Consider the following 21,145-nt stretch of genomic DNA (forward strand, 5'->3'; position numbering starts at 1 on the left):
ATGTATGTATGTATGTATGTATGTATGTACGTACGTACGTACGTACGTACGTACGTACGTACGTTCCACCGTAACTCTGGAATGGCTGGAGCAATTTACACCAAACTAGGTATACATATGACTTACAATCTGGAAGTAAATACTGTGGGGGTAAGACACCCTTAGGGGTGGGGGTGTGAAGGGGGTGACATGTAAAAATCCATAGTTTTCGGGTTTCAGTTATCTGTACGAGATAAACTCAGGAACTGCTGAGCGCATATATGTATGTGTGTATATATATATATATATATATATATATATATATATATGTATGTATGTGTATATATATATATATACATATCTATGTACTGTATATATATATCTATATATACTCACAAGGAGATAAAGCTTCTGTGCAGCTGGTTTATTAATGTTTGGGGATATATGTAAACACAGTATAACTTTTTATTAATTACAATAATCTGTAGTTCTCACCAGGAGACTGAGGGAAACGGCTTAAAAGTAAATTGGGCAATATGCTAGCTGTGAAAGTAAAAGCCCCCAACTCATCCAATGAAGCTTGTGAGGCTAATAATGAAGGACCTCCTGATCTCTATCTTCCATGACATCTGGTTTTCAGCACAGCTGAAATGACATTTTATATCTTGAAAGCAGCCATGGGACGTTTGTGGCATCTGCCCTTAGCTCTCATCAGCTCATGTTGGAGAAACGCCAAGAGCAACAGAGATATTTACAGACCTTCAAAGCACCTGAAACGCATTTCCTAACAACAGTGCACACGCTGCGCTCTGCCCCAAGACATCGGAAACTGCTTACCTAACCATGGTCCTGAGGAACAACGGCCTGTTTACTATGGAGGGCACCGCCTCGTCCATCAGCGGATGTGTTTTAATGAAATTAAGAGTGTCGTCTGGGAGGTCATTGGAGGTGGCATATCTCTCTACTGTTGCGGATCCAGCACAGCAGCCTGGTCTGTAACACGGAACAAAGAAAAGTGTGACATGGAGAACAAACTACAGGCATGCAGACTTTGACTTCCTCTACCTTAAGCAATTATTGTTTACAAAGCAAATTGCATTTTCTATATCCAGTTTAAGCAAACAACTACCTTTGCTATGCTACAGCAGTAATGTTATAATTATTAAAGATTCAACAAAATGGGCATATTTCATTACGTATATTGCAAATGACACTCCGACAAAATTCTTGATGCCAATCAATACCATTACTCCTCTCTGACATTTAACATTTGAGCAGATAAAGGGATGCCAATGAAATATAATGTTCTCCTTTATACAAATCCATCTGTATTCCACACAGGCAGTATTTCTGAGGTAGTACATAATCAGGGAGCCTACCTTGGCTTAGGAACACGTTCATCAGGAACTGGGGTCCATGTGGAGTCCGGTGACTTCTGCTCCTTGAACCTCCCTGTGAACACGCTGGCGATGTCGGCCATGTCATAAGCACAGACAGCAGAGCCTGGGATACTGCAATGTGACATTTGCTAGAATTTGTTACTCACGCCACAGTTATGCATACAATTTATGACTGAAACACATGTCGTATAGAGGCCTTACTGTCACAGAAAGCTTAGCTCTGAACTCCATGACCCTTATCTATTGAAAACGGAGGGTAATCCATGCAAAACAGACAAATGTAGCGCCAGCCGAGTTCCTGTTAGCAGCCTTTTCCTCAATGGCTTCTATAAAAAGACCTAATTACAACTGAACTTAAAAAGAAAGAATTCCCCTGTGAAAACGTCTCCACCATGGGGTTTGCACAGTAGGTAATGGGATGCTAGAATTATGACCTATTATTTTGAAGTGTTGGCCTGTAGATATTATCAACACATTTCTAGCGTTCATTTACAAAATTCTTTCTGTGTCACAGAGGCCAACCTAGACTTAAACTGAAATCTAAAGCTAGTGACCAATTAAGCTATGGTGAGAATGGCAGTAATTGATGTCTTTAAAAAAACAGCACAGTGATTTATAAGTTCACAGATCTCTTAAAGACACTGGAGGCAGCCATTTTGTGGGTTAGACCGAATTCATGACAATGCAACCTATCAATTCAATCGAAACTATCGAATCGTGAAGGCATGAGGTACCTTATGCCTCCTGCCTTAGTTCATTTGACAATATGAGTGTAAGGAAGAAGCATAAAAAAACCTTTACCAATAGACTGCCTTTAATGACAATATTATTGTAATAAAGGGCCTGATTCACAGATGGATGCAGTTGGTACGAAAATATGCAAAAGCAGCAGGAGGGGTCTTGGGTAAATAGATGCCTCTTGCATCCTTGTGTGATCTGCTGCTGCATACGAAGTGGTATCATCGGATGACTGGGGTGTTCACATTGATGGGGTCAGGAATTCTGCATCCAAAGACGCAGATGCAGGCCTTGCCACTCCCAGAAAATGGTGGCTACATGCCCTCATTTTCAGTAATGCTGTCCAGCTTTGGCCACCCATGACCGCTAGGTGGCTGCAGCTTATCAGGTCCCTGCTCAGGGGGCACTCACTGCATGCGACCACGCAGGACTCGTTCTGCACATTCACAGAACGGGTCACAGAACGGGACCATAAACCATCAGGCCTAAAATCTGTGAGAATTATAATGGATTCATGAGAAATATTGTCTATCACTAGTTTCAAAATGTGATCGCCTCATTTCTTGTTTAGATGGGACCCAAGTGTGTGAAAATACATTATTAAACATTAAGGGGGAATTCAATTGTTTAAAAAGTCAGTTGGGTGTCTGTTTTTTTCTCTTTGATAGGAAAAAACAGACACCCAACTGACTTTTCAAACAATTGAATACCCCCCTATGAAATCAGATGTGTGTTGTTTTCAAAGGTGCCATTGTGTCTTAGCAAATAGTAATCTCCCTGTTTGCCGAGCTCCCATTACACCATCCTATATTGGTTCTTTAATAAGGAGATTAAACCAAAGCAAAACGCAATGATAAAGGGGATCATTCCGAGTTGATCGCTCGCTAGCAACTTTTTGCTGTGCTGCGATCAGATAGTCGGCGCCTATGGGGGAGTGAATTCCGCTTTGCAAGTGTGCGAACGCTTTTGCAGCCGAGCGGTCCAAAAAAGTTTTTAGCAGTTTCTGAGTAGCTCAGAACTTACTCAGCCGCTGCGATCACTGCAGTCTTTTTGGTCCCGGAAGTGACGTCAGACACCAGCCCTGCAAATGCTTGGACACGCCTGCGTTTTCCCAAACGCTCCCAGAAAACGGTCAGTTGACACCCATAAATGCCCTCTTTCCGTCAATCACCTTGCGATCGGCTGTGCGAATGGATTCTTCGTTAAATCCATCACCCAGCACCGATCCTCTTTGTACCCGTACCACATGCCTGTGCATTGCGGTGCATATGCATGGGCAGCTTTGCTGAGTTTTAACCTGATCACAGCGCTGCAAAAAGTTGCTAGCGAGCGATCAACTCGGAATGACCCCCAAAGAACAGTGATGTGCAAAAGTTGAAAGAATTCACATTTTATTGCAGCAGGTGTTGAGTTTTTTGGTTTTAGTATGTATTTAGTTTTATGGGTTTGTAAGTATATTTTCGGAGTTTAAATACTGTATGTAACTCAGGAGGATAACATTTACAGAATAATCTATAACTTCAGGGAAGACAAAACAACAGTGAATGTTCAAGTGGTATCTACATTTCCACTTATAACCGGGAAAACAAATTCACAGCCTGGCTGCGTGATTCAGAATGGATTTATTGAAAAGCTATGAGCAGCAAATGCACACAGTTACCTGTTGTACGGTGTGGAGAATGTGGCAAGCACAACATCACGGCCATTAATATGAATCACATCAGTAACAGCTTGCAGTATGTTGAAGTAGAAATGGGAATCGCCAGGAACAGAGCAATTCAATCGGGCTTTAAGAAATGAAGTCCACTGTTTTTCAAGCACCCTCTGAGAACCCCCCATGTCATTCTTGCAAACCTGGGCAACTCTCGGAAACACCACCTGCGGAGCAAAACAACATTTCAGCCTCAGTATCAGAAAATGCCAGGATGTGTAATGGGATACAATAGCTGTATAATCCTCTAGAAAAAAAAAAGCCACAGCTAGAGCCATGTGTTACAAAAGATAAGAATGTGCCATTTAAAGCAGTGCAATAAATCCCATAGAAGATCAGATGTCTGCCATATATAAATTAATTTCTAGAAAGACTGCTTAGCTTTCCATTTCCACAGACAAAAGCACATTCTGCATTTACAGCGCAGATTACTCAGAAAGCCAGATGCTTTTCCAAATCTCTACTCTATAATGTTTAGATCTTCAGTGGATTTTTTTTTTTTCATTACCCCTAAGAAATCATTCTGCTTTATAATTAATCTCGGTCATCACTGTCTCATTTGGTTTTAATAACCAGAGAGTCTCAATGACATTTCAGGCACTGAAGTCATCGGAACAGTATTTTGTTTTGGTTTAATTAAAGATTATGCAGAATTAGTATTCGCACTTATGAATTTAAAAGCTTATTTTGCTAATCGTGTACAGCTCTACATATTCTCACCACAGTGTGTGTGGGTTGATCTATAAGAATTAACTTCTGCTGGAATTGTTGTCTGGACAGTTTTACCCCCAGTGCTGAGCTGCATGCTTGTATTGAAATATTACAGCAAAGCAGGTGCCAGTTTCACCCTCCCACTGTAGTGGAACTAGAGGGGTTTGGAATACTGCTAGGGTCCCAGGTTACCTTCTGAGCTGGGTGGAGTTCTTAAATTCCCAGCCCAAAACAATGATTATGTTAACTGGAATATTGGACCAATTAATCAATACTGTGTCTGTCATAGGGAAATTAGATTGTAATATCCTCTGATATGAATGAACAAGCATTCCCTAATTGTAGAAGATTGCAGAGCAGGTTGGTGCTACAGAAACAAAGGATAATATTAATAACTACAGATCATCTGAGATCAGGGCCATTGGGAGCCTAGACGGGGCTGGGTACTGGGAGTGGTCGTGGTCAGATTCAAGAGGCTTGGCCATGCCCCCTGGGGTGGCTCTAGAGGCCCTTCTGGAAGACTTCTCTTTTCTGCCCACTACAATGGGCAGTGAAAGAGAGGACACTGCTTCTGCTCAGTGGCAGCAGTCTCGTCTCTCACTGCCTTATGTGCCGATGTAGCTGTGCTACTATATAGGTGCAGTGGTAGTGGCCTGGGGTATTACCCGTTCCCTTCCTCTCAACGCCCCTGTCCAAGAGAGCCAACCATTGGCTTTCAAGCTATTGTGGAACTGCAAATCTCACACCAGCAAGTTGAAATCTGATTACATAACAGTACATTTCCCAGGTTTACCAGTAAAAATTAGAAGCTTCTTTTTAACTGGAACATCCGCCACTTCAGATTACTTTAAATACCCCTCAGAGGTTTTAATAAATACAAATCCTCTACCAGTACAAAAAAGTAATCCCATTATAGGGGGTCATTCCGACCTGATCACACGCTGCAGTTTCTCGCAGCGGTGCGATCAGGTCATTACGGCACATGCGCCGGCGCCGCAGTGCGACGGCGCATGCCAGACCGCTGACAGGCTTCGTTGCCTAACGATCACCTCTGCCTGATTGACAGGTAGAGGCGGTCGCTGGGCGGGAGGGGGCGGCACGGTGGTGTTTGGACTAGTGATGAGCGGATTCGGTTTTACTCGGTTTTACTCGGTTCTCAAAACCGAATCTTATTGGCTATCCAAAACACGTGACATCAGTGAGCCAATAAGATTCGGTTTTGAGAACCGAGTAAAACCGAATCCGCTCATCACTAGTTTGGACGCCGTTTTCGGGGCGCGGTCCAGCAAACGCAGGCGGGGGGCGTACCGCGGTGGCTGCGTGACGTAACATACAGCCGGTGCGACCCTGGCAGCGACAAGTAACTCCCAGCCAGCCGCAGGAGCTGCGATGGCTGGGAGTTACTCTACAAGTACAAAAGCATCGCCGCTGTGCGATGCTTTTGTACAAATGCGGTGGGGCCGGGCCAGACATGGGTGGACTAGCCCTGTGCTGGGCGTCCCCCCCGCATGTTTTTTTTTTGTCAGTGCTCGTAGCTGTGCTAAATTTAGCACAGCTACGATCAACTCAGAATGACACCCATAGATACCACATTTGCAACTGTCATGTGAAGATCAAATAACCCCCAATTTAAGGAACATTTTCAGGTTTCTTCCTTGATTAAAATATATAAATCTATGTATCAGCACAATGTTGCAAACAAATACGTTTATTAGTGGATTGTAGCATGGAAACAGCTTGGTGGATAGAAGTGTGAAGACAAGCCAGTTCAAATTACACTGGATGTGCTGCTTAATGTTCTGACCCCAGACAGTTCGTAAATAGAACTAATTTCTACAACTGTCTGGTATGCAATAATGTGATCATCAGAGTTATTTTTAAGATCTTTCTTTCTTTTTTGTTTGTTTCTCCCAAGTAACAGCAATTTGATTATTTTTAAAAGACAAGACCCTGGATACAAAGTGTGGTGATTATTTAGTGTATTTTTATTAGTCTATTATTACTGTTAATAGGAAGTTTACGCCCTCCTGCATACTGTACATCAGCCAGTTTAAGGGTAGCAGCATATCCTTTGCTGGTATCATAATGGATTTGCTTGTCATATTGTTAGGACATGAGGTAAGATGTAAACCTACGGGATGCAGTCAATTTACCTACAATCAAAAACCCCACGTTCAAAATACCAAAAATCGACCAATGGTCAGAATATCGACAAGGTCAAAATACTGACATGGTCAAAATATCGACATTAAAAATTTCGACAGTCAAAATACCGACATTTGAAATTACAACAGGTCCTAAAATCGACATGAATTTTTCATGATTTTTTCATTGAAACTGACTTGTTCATACTTTACCATCCAGTGGACATGGAGGGGGAATATAATAGTGTGCCAAGCGCAGCGAGCCATGCGTGGGGATGCAGTACGCTAATATGGTGTCCATGTCGTCCTATGACAACATACACAACAGTTTTTTTTTTAAACTTGTGTCAACTTTTTGACCTGTCAACATTTTACATTTCAGTATTTTGACCATGTTGACATTTTAAATGTCTGTATTTTGACCTTGTCAGTATTTTGACCATCGGTCAATTGTTGTCAGTATTTTGACCGTCGGGATTTTGATTGTAGGTAAATAATACTGATCCCTGCATGACAAGGAATTACTAGCTAAATTAGTGCTAAGCATTATTCCTCCTGTGGTTATACCATAAGGCCAAGGGAAGTATTCAATTAGTGTTGGAATTTTCTATACTTTCCGATGATAATCTGCACTTTTCGACACTTCAATATTAAAATTGAAGTGCCGTTTTTCCACCCTGTCAAAAATTCCGAAATGTCGAAAAACACATGGATGAGCGGAATCTCTGCTCATCCATGTGTTTTCAACCCTGCTGCGGTCGAAAAACGGGTCAGTTTTCCACCATTCATTTTCGCCCATGAGAGAGGATGAAAATGAATGGTTGGAATGAGAGGGGAAACGGACGGAAACAGCCCGCAATAGAATACTGAAGTGTTGGATTCTCACTGTCAGAGAGGATCCGACACTAATTGAATACTCCCCAAGTCAGAAAACAAGACCCTAACATACAGGGGTCCTAACATCAGAATAGTAAATCAAAGTAATCATTTAAATATACAAATTTCTGAAAATAAATAATCCAAAAGTGACCAAATGCAGCATGTATGACAGTAAGGGAATTTACATTAAATCCAGAAACATGCCGTGCCGTAAGAAGCTATTAGCTTTGTATCTTCCATAACTGGAAATGTATCTGTGGTCTTTGTACAGGGGTGGTCTTCAGTTTGATGGTGGCCGGGCTCCCGAAGACCAGCATACCGACGCCGGCATACCGACAGCTTTTCTCCCTCTTGGGGGTCCACGACCCCCTGGAGGGAGAATAGATAGCGCGCGTAGCATGCCACCGTGCCCACAAGGGGCTCATTTGCGCTCGCCCAGCTGTTGGTATGCCGGCGGTCGGGACTCCGGTGCCGGTATGCTGGCCGCCATAACGTACTACACCCTTTGTACAGTATGTGGTTCCTGTGTACATCTACCTTATATTATATATATTATACATAGTTCCACATGAAAGTTGAATTAATGGTATCGCTGTCTGAAGCAACAGTATCTCACTGTATTCAGAATAGGGAATGCTTGGAAATTGCTGTCTGATGTCTCCCCCTGAATAAGGAAGAGGCTGTTTGTGGTTGCTGTGCTGCACAGCAACTGGCAGCATTCCATGTATGGCAGCAGAAAATAGATATGACGACCACCACCAGTGCAAATATATCACCCTGCAGACTGGTAATTATATCACACAATGAGACAGCCCCAGCAGCAGTTCTAGCAGTCCTAACTACATATAGAAAGTTTTTTAGGTATATGTCATAGCCTCATGCTGAAATGACATATTCCATGAAATGTGACATACTGAAATAAGACAATTCATGAACTGGCTAGCCACTTTATGGAATATCTAATGTCACCATATATGCACTGAAAACGTTCCATTTGTAGTTGTAACATACAAGCGGGCAGATGTATTAAGCCTTAAAAAGTGAAAAAGAAGTGATAAGTGAAAGGTGACAATGCACCAGCCAATCAGCTCCTAACTGTCATTTTTCAAACCTGTAATGATTTGCTGGTGTGTTATCACCTTCCATTTATCACTGCTTTATCGCTGCTTTATTACTTCTCCAGGCTTAATACATCTGCCCCAGAGTACCATTTATCAGCGTGTTCCCTTAACCTGGTATGACTATGTAACCTCCATGCGGCCTACAACTTTATTTACACTTAGTGGGTGCTTTTATTCAACACAAGATACTGCCGGACATCACTACAATTGCTGTGTATGGTGGTAGAGTAGGTCCACTGTAAGGTTTTTTGACACCCTAGACAAAACATCAGCCTGTTGTGCCCCCCCCCCCCCCCCCCCTTCCTCTTCAAACCACACACCAATACCCACTTTACAGCCCCTCAGGTGACAGTGTGGAGGTAGCATCTTAGACGTTCATAGAGGTTCAACATCCGCTGTCTGCATTAAGTTTAACAAGGATGCATCTTTCAGAATTATCCATCATTTTGTGGTAAGAGACTCAGGGCTGCCCAACCAGATCCTGGTGCCCTAGGCAGCTGCCTAATGGTAGAGCCAGCCCTGCAGTAGAGGAACTTCACTCATTTTCATTTGTACCTTTTATGGGGTGCAAAGGAAAATTAGGGAAATTATGGGCTGCAAAGTACCTATGTCTGACTATTCGGATACACTTTGCATACATCACATTGAACTAATCATTGCCATCAGTGCAACCTGTGAAATGCAATAATGTATGTTGAAGTCTAATAAAATATGAAGAGTAGTAGTTGTCCTTTCATCATAGAAGGTTTCATTCCTTATTATTTTTAATTAAATTAGATAATCCTCACTTCAGTAGTCTATAACATTGTAAACTTGCACAGCACTTGTCAGTCACACATTGGCTTCCAGCACTGAAGTGATGCAGTTTGTTGCGACTTCCTCTAACAGTAATATCCTACATGTGGATATTGCACTTGAGAGACATTATAAAGTTTCAAGATCTGCAAAGCAATCTTCCCAAAAGGTGGCCTTGTCATAGTGATTAATGGCTCTCATTGCAAGGTCTCTTATTGCTGGGAAGACTTGAGAGCAGTGGCACAGGTAATTTACGTCCATGTCTTGCCCTACCTTTCCCATGCTGTTGTATTCCACTGCAATTTCACGATAGAAGAAGTAGATAAGGTCTCCATAATCCACGGCATGTACAAAGTACGGCTCTGAAAGCAGAGGTGAAGAAAGCACGATTGTTATACATTTTTATATTGTGCAGTGCTATAACCTGTAAATATGTGTATATAGAGTGTTGGCTGTGCTTATCATGATGTATGATGGTTAGACCAAGTGCCAAATTCACAAAGCAGCTACTTTGGCCTGAAAATTTAAAGTGGCAAACAATGCCACGCTTTGCATGTGATATTAATATTAGTAATAACCCCAAGAGTCCCAGTTGTGGCCAAGTACACTAGATGTTATGGTCCTGCGTATTCTTGGACTCTTATAGTCTTTCTTAGCCCGTCCCCCCCTTTTTTCTCCATTTTGTCCCTAGTATGATGCAAGTTGACTTGATACCATGACCTAGTTTACTTATCTGTGATATAATCAGTAGGTAGGTTCAGAGGAAATTTGAGGAATAATTATTTCACAGAAAGGGTAACTGGAATAGCCTCCCATCCGAGGTGGTAGAGGCTAAGACAGTGGAGCAATTTAAACACTATTGGAATAACAATATCTTTACAAAGATCTAAGGAACAAATAGGGTTGACGTTGCCAACAGGATAAATGAAAAAGGGCAGACTAGATGGACCTAGAGGCCATCACATTCTATGTTTCTATTAAAATTTGGAAAAATTTGGGGCGGAAAAAATCACACAGTACCAACATTTTCATATGTAGCTGTAAACATATTGGCATCTGTTTAGACTGATTTTTGGCTTCAAAACCATTGGTAACATGCTGACGAGGTGACAATTCTACATGCATCTGTTATACAGCTGTTATCCAAGTTGAGATGTATCAAGACTTGGAGAGAGATAAAGTGAACAAGTTGGCCAAACAAACCAATCAGCGCCTAACTGTCATTTCCTATACTGTGCCAGATAAATAACACTTAGCAGCTACTTGGTAGCTTTGTGCAACTTCTCCACTTTATCTCTCTCCCATGCTTGTTACACCTCCTCCAAAGTGAGGTGATATTTACTGGTACTGTATGCCCTCACTATCATTCTGTACAGTGCTTCACTGTAGTAGAACCTTTGTTGAAATCACATTACAGGATAAATTGCTAACTAGACAAAGAACAATTAGTATAAAATGTGGAAGAATTTACAGATGTGTCCTCATATATCAATGCTGCAGTTGCACCAAACAGCCCCTAGTGACGCGCCGGGTTCCAAGAGACTGTGCTGGTTCATTTAATATGTGACACTAGTATATCTGTGTGCGACCGAGGGCGGTATCCAATTAGCTGTGGTAAATTACTGCAAAAGAAAGACGCCCAAAGCTAGCACAGTTGCATGGAATCTGGTGTCTCACTCGGGCCAGGTATCCTGCAATGCATGGCATATTAAGGTTATATGTATGAGAACACATCTGTACCAACTTAAACAGCACAACTGTTTGAGTAAGAAAAGACTGTAGTATAGTAATAGATGTATAGCAAAGCAATACAACCCCCTGTGCTACAGAGCCAGCATAGCCATAGTTTTGTACAGATCGAGAAAACGATGCAACTTGAAGTCATACTTGTGACTCTCCCACAAACTACCCGTTTCCTGGAAAAGCGGGCAATATGGGGATAAAATCCCTAAAATATCAGCTGCTGGGAGAAGGGGGAGGGGCCAAAGATGTGAATCGCGCCGTTTAGCTCTGCCCCTTAACCAGGGACATGCAAATCACAGGAATTTCCCAACCTTGGTAGTGGGGACTAATGACATCACAGTCTGGTGCCGCCTCTAAAGTATCCTGCCGCTGCAGGTGAAAAATCTGCGATAAGTGGCCATTTTTTTTACTGCATTGCGGCCGCAAAAACACATAGGTCTGCGGCTTTTTGTGGATGATATGTGTTTTTGTGGGAAATTTGGTAATTTTTCTCATTTAAAACAAAAAATGCCTTTAATTGGATAGCCCGATAATGATCGAAAAAATAAAATAAAAAAAGCCTGTTATTTCCTCTCTGGGTTTCTCCCGGAGAGGAAACATAAAAAGGTAGATAAGTATGCTCTAAGTAAACATCACATGATGAACTCTATAAGATATTGCTTACCTTTTAACCATTTGGAATCATATTTGACCGTTCGCAGAGTTGGGCTGTCTCCTAGACTTCGGTATATCACAGCATCAATTGCAAGAAAGTCAGTCACAGTAGCAGAATAAAGTTTTCCATCTTGAAGAAGAAAAGATTAGATTAAATGAATACCAAACAGCTAATGTGTAACATGTAAACAGTTTTCACATAAACAATTTCTCCAGCTTGTGAATAATAATAATAATAATAATAATAATAATAATAAGTAGTAGTAGTATGAAAAAATAACTTTAATGACAACAAGGAATTTAACAAAAAACATATAAAAGAAGTATTAATCCAAATGTAAGTCCTTATAACCACCTAATTTTTCTGCTTATTTGTGTTTAGATGAATCGGAAGCACCCAAACAGGTGAGACCAATATAAAATGAAACATTAGTCAAACAGTATGATTAGAACAAGGTGTTTTCCAAAGAACTCTAATTGCATCCACCTGGCTGTGCGATTTTTAAAATTGTCTCCTAAACTGACTGGATGTTGGAATAAAACACAGGGGAACTAATACATAATTGGAAATTGTATAAGAAGTACTTGACTGTACTAAGTAAGAATTCATGAGCTAAGGACCTGATTCACACACAAGTCCGAATACGGACACATCTTGGGATTTTTAGCACATGGCGCATGTGCCGCAGCCAACACACACAACTAAGAGCGATTCTGAGACTCACACATCTCAATCGCTTCTCACTGACAGCAGGGTCTCCTTATGTAGAAGTGCTCTGTTACCATGTAGCCTGAGTCGGGAGCTGTGTGTATAGACTGTGTGTGCCATTCCCAGCCATTTCTTCTGCACCGAGCATAGGGTGTAACTGCCATCATCAGTGATGATGGCTGCTTCTGAGGCTGGTGGGATGGTGTGACTGCATAGATGCATGCGACTAACAATAATCTCATAAGACTTAAGATCTCTGTAGACATCCCCAACTGCAACCACATTACGCGAGCCCAAAGTAGCTATATTATAATGAAAGGGTATCTGGTCTCTAGGTCGACCACACTTAGGTCAACAGTCATTAGGTCGACCACTATTGGTCGACATGCATTGAGTCGACATGACTATAGGTGGACATAGTCACTAGGTCGACATGGAAAAAGGTCGACATGAGGTTTCTTTTTTAATTGTTTTCATTTTTTTAACTTTTTCATACTTTATGATCCAAGTGGACTATGACTGGGAATAGTAATTTGTGCCGAGCACAACGGTAGCGGAGCGAGGCACCTTGCCGAAAGCATGGCGAGCGAAGCGAGCCATGCGAGGGGACATGGTGCACAAATTGGGGTTCCCGGTCACTTTACGAAGAAAACAACACAAAAAAAGAAAGAAAACCTTATTTCGACATTGTTCATGTCGACCCAATGCCCACGTCGACCTATTTCAGGTGTCGACCCAGTCACTGTAAACCAATAGTGGTCGACCTAATGTCTGTCGACCTAAGTGTGGTTGACCCTATGATCCGCACCAAATGAAAGTATGCTTCAGTAGCCCTATGCTACATATAAAATCCCATTCCTTTCAAAACATAACACCACAAGACTATGGATAAGAGTCTCTCTCTCTCTCTCTCTCTCTCTCTCTCTCTATACTAAACATTCCTCTAAAATCATCAAGATTTGAAAACAATTGTAATTGTAAAACCACTAAACACACACAAGCATATTAAGCTGCCAATACAGACAGTAGATAGAGTGAAGTCAAATTGTTTGATCTGCAGGTGATTTACTAGAGCAGAATTTTGAAACAATAAACAAAGCAGTCTTGGAAATGGATATGTCGCTGCTTCAGAATGCAGCTAGGCATTGTGGGTACTCAAATGCAAATTACCATGACGTTCCTTTAGCAAAGATCATTGGTGCAGGCTTACTGTTAGTGTGTTCTCTGTGCTTGTAGCCCTTACAGTGAATACTCATGTTACTTATATTAAGCAAATAGGCAAAATCCTCATACTAGACAGGCTGCCATTTGAGTTACACATTTGCTTGCTTACGTAATATTATGAAGTTGATGTTATTGAGAAAAATGTTAAGCTCCCTGAGGAACTAATGAGCCTAGGCTTCCAATGAATATGTGTTTTTATAGCTGATTATTCCAGAGCAACAGAGGATGAAAGCTACCCCTGCTCAATCTGGCGATGATCACAAAACAATTTCCATATGATATAATCAATACTAATTGAGATCTTTTATTCAGCCTCATTTAAGCTCATTGTGTTCTACAAAAAAAAAAAGTGTACAGCACCTCGGGCAATGGTGTGCGTGGAGTCCAAAAGCGAAATTATAAATAAAATATTTTTTCTTACTAAGTTATTGTTTTGGTTGCATAGGATCAGCCTGAGCTATTGTATTGTATCACGCAATGCAGTTGTTATGTAACAATAAAGTTTTTGAACAAATCCACTTAAAACTATTATATTAAGGTTTGTGCTACCACCTAAAAAGCCGTTCGCTCTACCTACTTATTAACTGCATGCAACGTGAGGGCTGAAATAATGCATTACCAAAAGGTCCTGCTGAGTGGTAGTGTTACTGTAAGTCTGTTTCTAATGTACTCTAAATCCTAAAGGAACTTTCATAGGACCATCTTGTTATACTGTATGGGAACAAAAATAATGTTAAAGAAAGAGGGAAATATGTATTGAGTTTTTATAATTGATATATAAAAGCATTTTTTTTTTTTATTTGTATAATAATTTTATTATTATTGTTACCAGTAACAGCAGTAATATGTTGTGGGACTTATTGCAATTTTTTTTTGTTTGTTTCACTTTTGGATTGTTTCACATATGTGTAATAGTAAACATTTCGTCTTTGTGATAATTGGTACGTTAATAATTGCATTATCATTATCGTTAACTGATAATTGTTATGTTTTGGTTTACAATACATCATTGGGTAGCATCTCATACAGGTTCCCTTACTCATCATATATGTTTAGCTGTCATATTATGCTCTTACAAGGGAATATAAAACATCTGTCAGGCCGTCTATAGCATCTTGTGTTATCCTTGGTGATCATCAGGATAGATTGAACTGCATTTGACTACTGTGTAATGTACATTTGTTTCCGTTGGTGAGCTATAAATTGGCTTTGTTAATATTCTTGTGATATTTTCACTCTATGGTTTTATGATTAAAGGCCCTCATTCCAAGTTGATCGCTCGCTAGCTATTTTTGCAGCACTGCGATCAGATAGTCACCGCCTCTATGGGAGTGTATTTTCGCTTTGCAAGTGTGCAAATGCTTGTGCAGCCGAGCTGGACGAAAAAGTTTTTAGCAGTTTCTGAGTAGCTCTGGACTGACTTACTTTAGCCTGCCGGTCCCAGAATTGACGTCAGACACCTGCCCTGCAAACGCCTGGAGACGCCTGCGTTTTCCCTACCACTCCCAGAAAAGGTCAGTTGCCACCCATAAACGCCCTCTTCCTGTCAATCTCCTTGCGATCGGTTGTGCGAATGGATTCGTCGCTAGAAGCACTGCACAGCAACGATGCTGTTTGTACCCGTACGAAGCGCGTGCACATTGCGGTGCATATGCATGCGCAGTAGTAACCTGATCGCTGCGCTGCAAAAAACGGCAGCAAGCGATCAACTCGGAATGAGGGCCAAAGTACATAGGTAACTATATATACGTATGACCCTGTTGACCTCTGTGTTAGTAAAGCAGGGTTCAGTTCTTCTGTTCTGTTTAAGTGTTATTGGAATTTTATGTTTTGGGGTTTGCTTTAAGAATAGGAACCTCTAAATGGGACTTACAGTTCAAATATTTTGAAGAATTTACATTAGGGATGGCCATCGACCAATAGTCGATGGTTTGCCATAGATGGTGAAGATCCGATTGTTCTCAGGCATTTTAGCAGAGAGTGCAGTGGTGGTTTTTAGCAAGTGCAGGAAGCACAGAGCTTAGCCCGCCCTCTGATGTCACACTAAGCCCTACCACTTCCCTGATTGGTCCACTGTGTAGCACAAGCAGATATGTCAATCAATAGGTGAAATAATCAATGCTTTCCCATCGATCGTTTCATGCCATCGATGCAAAGCACTGACGGCAGCGTTGGCGGAGACCATCGACCGTTAACCCTCTGATGGCCATTCCTATACATGATACTTCCTTGTTGCTTCCTACAAATAGACTGTATTGTACTGATCCATACGAGGCTTCAGGCATTGTACTGATCTCATATGGACTTGCAGTACTTTATTTACAGCTTTTATTAACTTTATTTACTTGCTTTTAACATTAAAGCAACACATTTTTCCTTGCACACTGACATAAAAAATTGGACTGTTATACATCAGTCTTTGTTGAATGATGACAATATTCAGCTACATAATTCCCATTCATTCAGTTATTTTCTATGTACATGTGTTTACATGGTCATTTTGGCCATTGCTGATGACTAGCACGAGTCATGGGAAATTATCTTTCTTTCCACTCTCATTATCCCCGCTGGAATTACTTTCTTTCCACCCTTTGCTTTATTTTGTTGTAGTTGAGTACAGTAATGAGAAACAGCTCGACTTGGCTCCACAGAACAGTGAAATACCTTCCACACTAGCCAGGGATAAGTGTCTAAGTTACAATTGATTGATACCTTTGAGGCATATTTCAGTGGTGGTCGTGTATTATACAATACACATGCTAATAGAATAAGCCATAAAATGGCATCTAAATCACCATAAAAAAATATAAAGTTTCTACAAGGACACTTGGGTTTTGTACTAATACATCCACTGCATACAATATATAATGTGATAGACCGCCCAGGGGTCCTATGCAATGATGAGTTCTTTCTATTTCAGCAACAATAAAATTTTGTTCAGACACATCCATCATAGTTTTAGAAAACAGATTTGCTTTGAGTCAGTGTGTGTGTTCTAACACTGTACTAGAGTGAGAAGTAGCGCAGGTCTGAAGCCCATATGCTGAAACACAAGAGCAAAATGACACCATGTATGAATGTAAAAGCCTGCGACTTACAGGCATCGGTTAGTTCCCGACGAGTCTGCACAATGTTTTAAAGTGGAAATCATTTAAAAAGGCAAAACCCACATGGTTAAGCTTTTTAAATAATTTTCACTTTAAAACATCAACCAGACTCAAGGGCAACATGTCGTTGCCTGCAAGGCGCAGGCTTTTACATTTAGCCCAATGGGTGGAATTCTATTGTTATATCGCACCTGATCTAAAGTGATGGAAGATCGCAAGGGCAATATTCTATTGTTGTCGTATCGCACCCATAATTGTCGGGTTCAGCAGCGTAAAGCAGCTAAATCCAACTAAATTACTGGGCACGACATGAAAAGTCCTGTTTGGGTGACCAAATAAGTCACTTTTCACTCATTCCAACTCCCCACCTCCAGGGGTAGAGAGCTGAAATGCCAGCGCTGGCAGCTGATCGTGCATGAACAGAGAACCAATTGAATAGCTTTGTTGGGCACCAACTACTGGCTGCCGGCGGTGAAAACAATTGAATTCCGCCAAATATGTAAAAATCAGCAAAAGAGGGGCAAGATGATTTTGGAAAAAAACAAATCCACTGCATGTGGTCTAATCTTTGATTTGAATGACAGTAAAAAGTTTTCACCTTTGTTAAGCAAAATGTTAGCCAATACCTCATCAATTTATCCAGCCTTAGTCTAGAGCAAATTTTTTCTCTATAGCCCGTATTGACCTAAAACAACATCTCCTTAAATCTGATCTAATCTAAAATGGAATTAATTAAATGACCTTGAGATGCAAATGAGAATTTATGCACTGACCTTTCAGATCTTTAAAGTAATATTTTCAATTAAATCTGACATTTCATTTTAACAATGAACGTTTTATACTTTCATAAATGAGCACTTTACTGCATAATAGAAACTTCACCTAACTGGCAAAGTTTTCTTCACATCTGCCCCATATATTCACTATGGCCCACTAGCAAACGCAATGAGCAAGTTACAGTACATATCAAAACGAAGCTTAGCACTTCTTATAAATACGGAAAGATATAATGGGCCTAATTCAGAGTTGATCGCAAAAGCAAAATATTTCTCTAAAGGACAAAACCATGTGCACTGCAGGTGGGGCAAATATAACATGTGCAGAGAGAATTAGATTTGGGTGGGTTATTTTGTTTCTGTGCAGGGTAAATACTGGCTGCTTTATTTTTACACTGCAATTTAGATTTCAGTTTGAACACACCCCACCCAAATCTAATGCGCTCTGCAAGTTACATATGCCCCACCTGCAGTGCACATGGTTTTGCCCATTAGAGAAAGATTTTGCTTTTGCGATAAACCCTGAATTAGGCCCAATGTTACCTCTTTCATTTCCTTACATATTACAATTTGAAATTATAATTTGGAAAATTGAGAGACTTGAGTGATGATAAATAATACTTTACTTAGCTGGTGCACCTTATGTTAGAAGGCAATAATTATATGTAACATGTACATTAACAGTTGCTGGTGATTGTACTACACAGTCTCTTTCTAGTTAGTGCTTTCTAGATGTACACTGATGAGACACATGCCTACGAGGCATTCTTGCATGTTAAAACAAAGAACTTCCATGCACTTTTATAGCAATACTAGCAAATTTCTAATTCTACAGACTGGAGGAGGAGTTACTCACAGGAACATAAAGAATTTGTTGTATATACTCAGAGTTATATAGAATATCATGTGTGTTTATAAACACTGTACAGTAAAGCTCATATAACAAGAGATAAAGTATGGACGAGGGCACATGGAGGACTAGTCCGGCTTACCACATGAAAAGTGAATTAAAATTGGACATGGGGTTTTGATGCATTTGGCAGCACTGCTTTCAGTACAAGTCTTGGGAATACTTAATACAATGCCTAAAAACACACTACCTAGGTTCCCATCAATGCATGTTACTGTGCTTATACAATACATAAGTGAGGGGACATGGAACTCACTGATATGAAAATGGATACAATGAGTTGACACACAAGTATAAATGCCCTAATACTGGAAATATTATTATTTGTTTTGTCCTGATTGCTACTAAAATGTGGCGCTCACAAGTATAGGATTCTAACTATTGGTGCAAAGTGACAAGGATGTGCAGGCATTCATTAATATGAGAGGTCTATGAAAGGGATGCAGTCGAAATGCCGGCGGTCAGGATCCGGGGTGTTCAGGAGACCGAAGCCGGAATCCCGACAGCCGGCATTTTACTGACGACTGCCACACAGACACCCACCCCTAATTCATACTCGGATGGTGGCGTGGACCCACCAACCGAGTGAGCATTAGGATCTGTGGCTCTCGTGAGTGGGAATAGAACCTGTGACGCTCACCGCCGGGCCCGAAGCGTGAGGAGGCTCACTGCCTCGCAGCCGGGATTCCGGCTTACGGGCTGCCGCTGTCGGTATATTGACAGCTAGCATCCCGTCTCCCGGGATATCATTCCGGATCCATATGAAGTACCATCATTTGATACAATGCAAGATAATACTTAACCAACCAAAAAAAGTAAAAGATACAGTAACATGCATTTTGCCATGGGGGAAACATTTGACATTAAAGTGTAAAAACGACAACCATACCTGCAAACAGAGCGACATTGGCATGCTTGGCATCATATGGACACCTTGCCATTCCGCTAATTTCTTCATCCAAGAACTCAAGGGTGTCCATCTGGCAAATACAGTGTTAACATTATTATTATTATCATCATCATTAGTTACTTATATAGCGCCAGTGTATTCCGTTGCACTTACAATTGGGAACAAAAGAGTAATTAAACAAGACTGATGAGTTTAAGAGGACCCTGGTCCCAACCTTGCACAATATTGCATGTAGTAGTGTTCACGCCAGGGTGTTTTAGCAGGGTGCCGCGCCCTGCCCGATTTTGTAAGGGCAAAATCCACCCTGCCCTTTCTGCTGCGCCCTGCTAGAACAGCCGCCCGATTCCTGTCTTCCCAGCGTGTAAAGATGCCGTGTGCATGCGCGCGGCATCCATTCACGCTGTGAGAGAGAGTTTGGGGGAAGCCCAGCACCTCACGTCCCCAACAGTGACGCCACCGGCCGCCCACCCCCCTGTTTTATCGTCTGTGGGCTGAACCGTCCACTTTTATTACGTGAAATGACCACGCCCCCTATGTTGTGTGTCCACGCCCCTTTTGCGCACATGCTTGTGCCCCTCACAGTCCGGGCGCCCTGCCCTGCCCAAATCCTAGAGTGAACACTACATGTAGTATTCACATTACAGCATAATATTCTTTAAACACGTTTGTTTATTCGAGAGAGGTAAAATTATCATTCAGCACCAGTTTATCAGCATCCAATTTCCACATTATTACCATAAAATCGCGGAATACAGCTTTTCTCGGGTCAACAAGGCATGGCATCAGATCAGCTAGGAAATGGGAATGAAAAGCTGTACTATTCTAAAATCTCTTAAGTATAGCTGGACAATCCCATTATATATTATTATGACTATCATATTTCAAAAGCTGCACCAACAGTTCCCTCAGCTATTATAAATCGACATTTATATTCTGGAAACTACTTGATACCTTTATCCATTCCCAGTTTTAGAACCACTCTTGCTATAATTGCAATGGTCTTAAAAAGGTTTGTGAATAATGTGTTGCGGTGTTCTCATAAAATAAGGGTGTTATTAAAAATGTATTTTGGCATTGTTCTTGTTTTCCATTGTGTTTCAAAAATGACTAGTATTGCATGAATAAGTGCTATGGTGTAATTAAGAGGTTTTGGCTACTATGTGCAGAAAATAGTAAGCGACCCACAATATAGCTTATTATTATTATTAAATGGTTCTACACCCTTACATTTTTACTATTGTTAATGGCAAGCCTTTCAGCTGATATTTTATCCCTTTACGTGATTTTTCCTGAACTGTGTTTGTCAATGTGGTCTGTGGTGACTGGCATGTTTTCAGCATACAAAGAGGAATTAAAGTCTCTTCTGTTCTAAAGAACAAACTTGGAGCTCTAGTATCACGTGGCTAAGCATGGGGTAAGGTTGGTCAGTGAGCTGGAGTAGTGATGTCAGTCCGGTTTACATAAGCCTAGTAGCATGTAATACTTTGTCCTATGAATTTTGCAGACACACTTCTATTTTTAAACATTTGGGTAAGACATTCTGAAAAAATGCTAGAAACTTGAAATAGTCTTTCATTTTGCAATCTATTCTCAGGTTTGGTATATGAAATCCTAACAATACATAAGAGCTCATA

General features: G+C 41.0%; 1 protein-coding gene across 5 annotated transcripts in view; it reads right to left on the reverse strand.

Moving 5' to 3' along the window:
* Positions 1-21,145, reverse strand: part of SEMA6A (semaphorin 6A) — a 223,238-nt gene that overhangs the window by 92,602 nt on the left and 109,491 nt on the right. For all 5 annotated transcript variants that reach the window (XM_063964176.1, XM_063964175.1, XM_063964174.1 and 2 more), the window contains exons 7-12: positions 19,491-19,581; positions 11,886-12,005; positions 9,752-9,840; positions 3,778-3,995; positions 1,359-1,490; positions 817-972 (exon numbers count right to left, since the gene is read on the reverse strand). In XM_063964176.1, the coding sequence (XP_063820246.1) occupies positions 817-972; positions 1,359-1,490; positions 3,778-3,995; positions 9,752-9,840; positions 11,886-12,005; positions 19,491-19,581 (806 nt within the window). The remainder of the gene's footprint in view (positions 1-816; positions 973-1,358; positions 1,491-3,777; positions 3,996-9,751; positions 9,841-11,885; positions 12,006-19,490; positions 19,582-21,145) is intronic.

This window comes from Pseudophryne corroboree, chromosome 1 (assembly GCF_028390025.1).
Source record: "Pseudophryne corroboree isolate aPseCor3 chromosome 1, aPseCor3.hap2, whole genome shotgun sequence".
In the NCBI taxonomy this organism is placed as follows: domain Eukaryota; kingdom Metazoa; phylum Chordata; class Amphibia; order Anura; family Myobatrachidae; genus Pseudophryne; species Pseudophryne corroboree.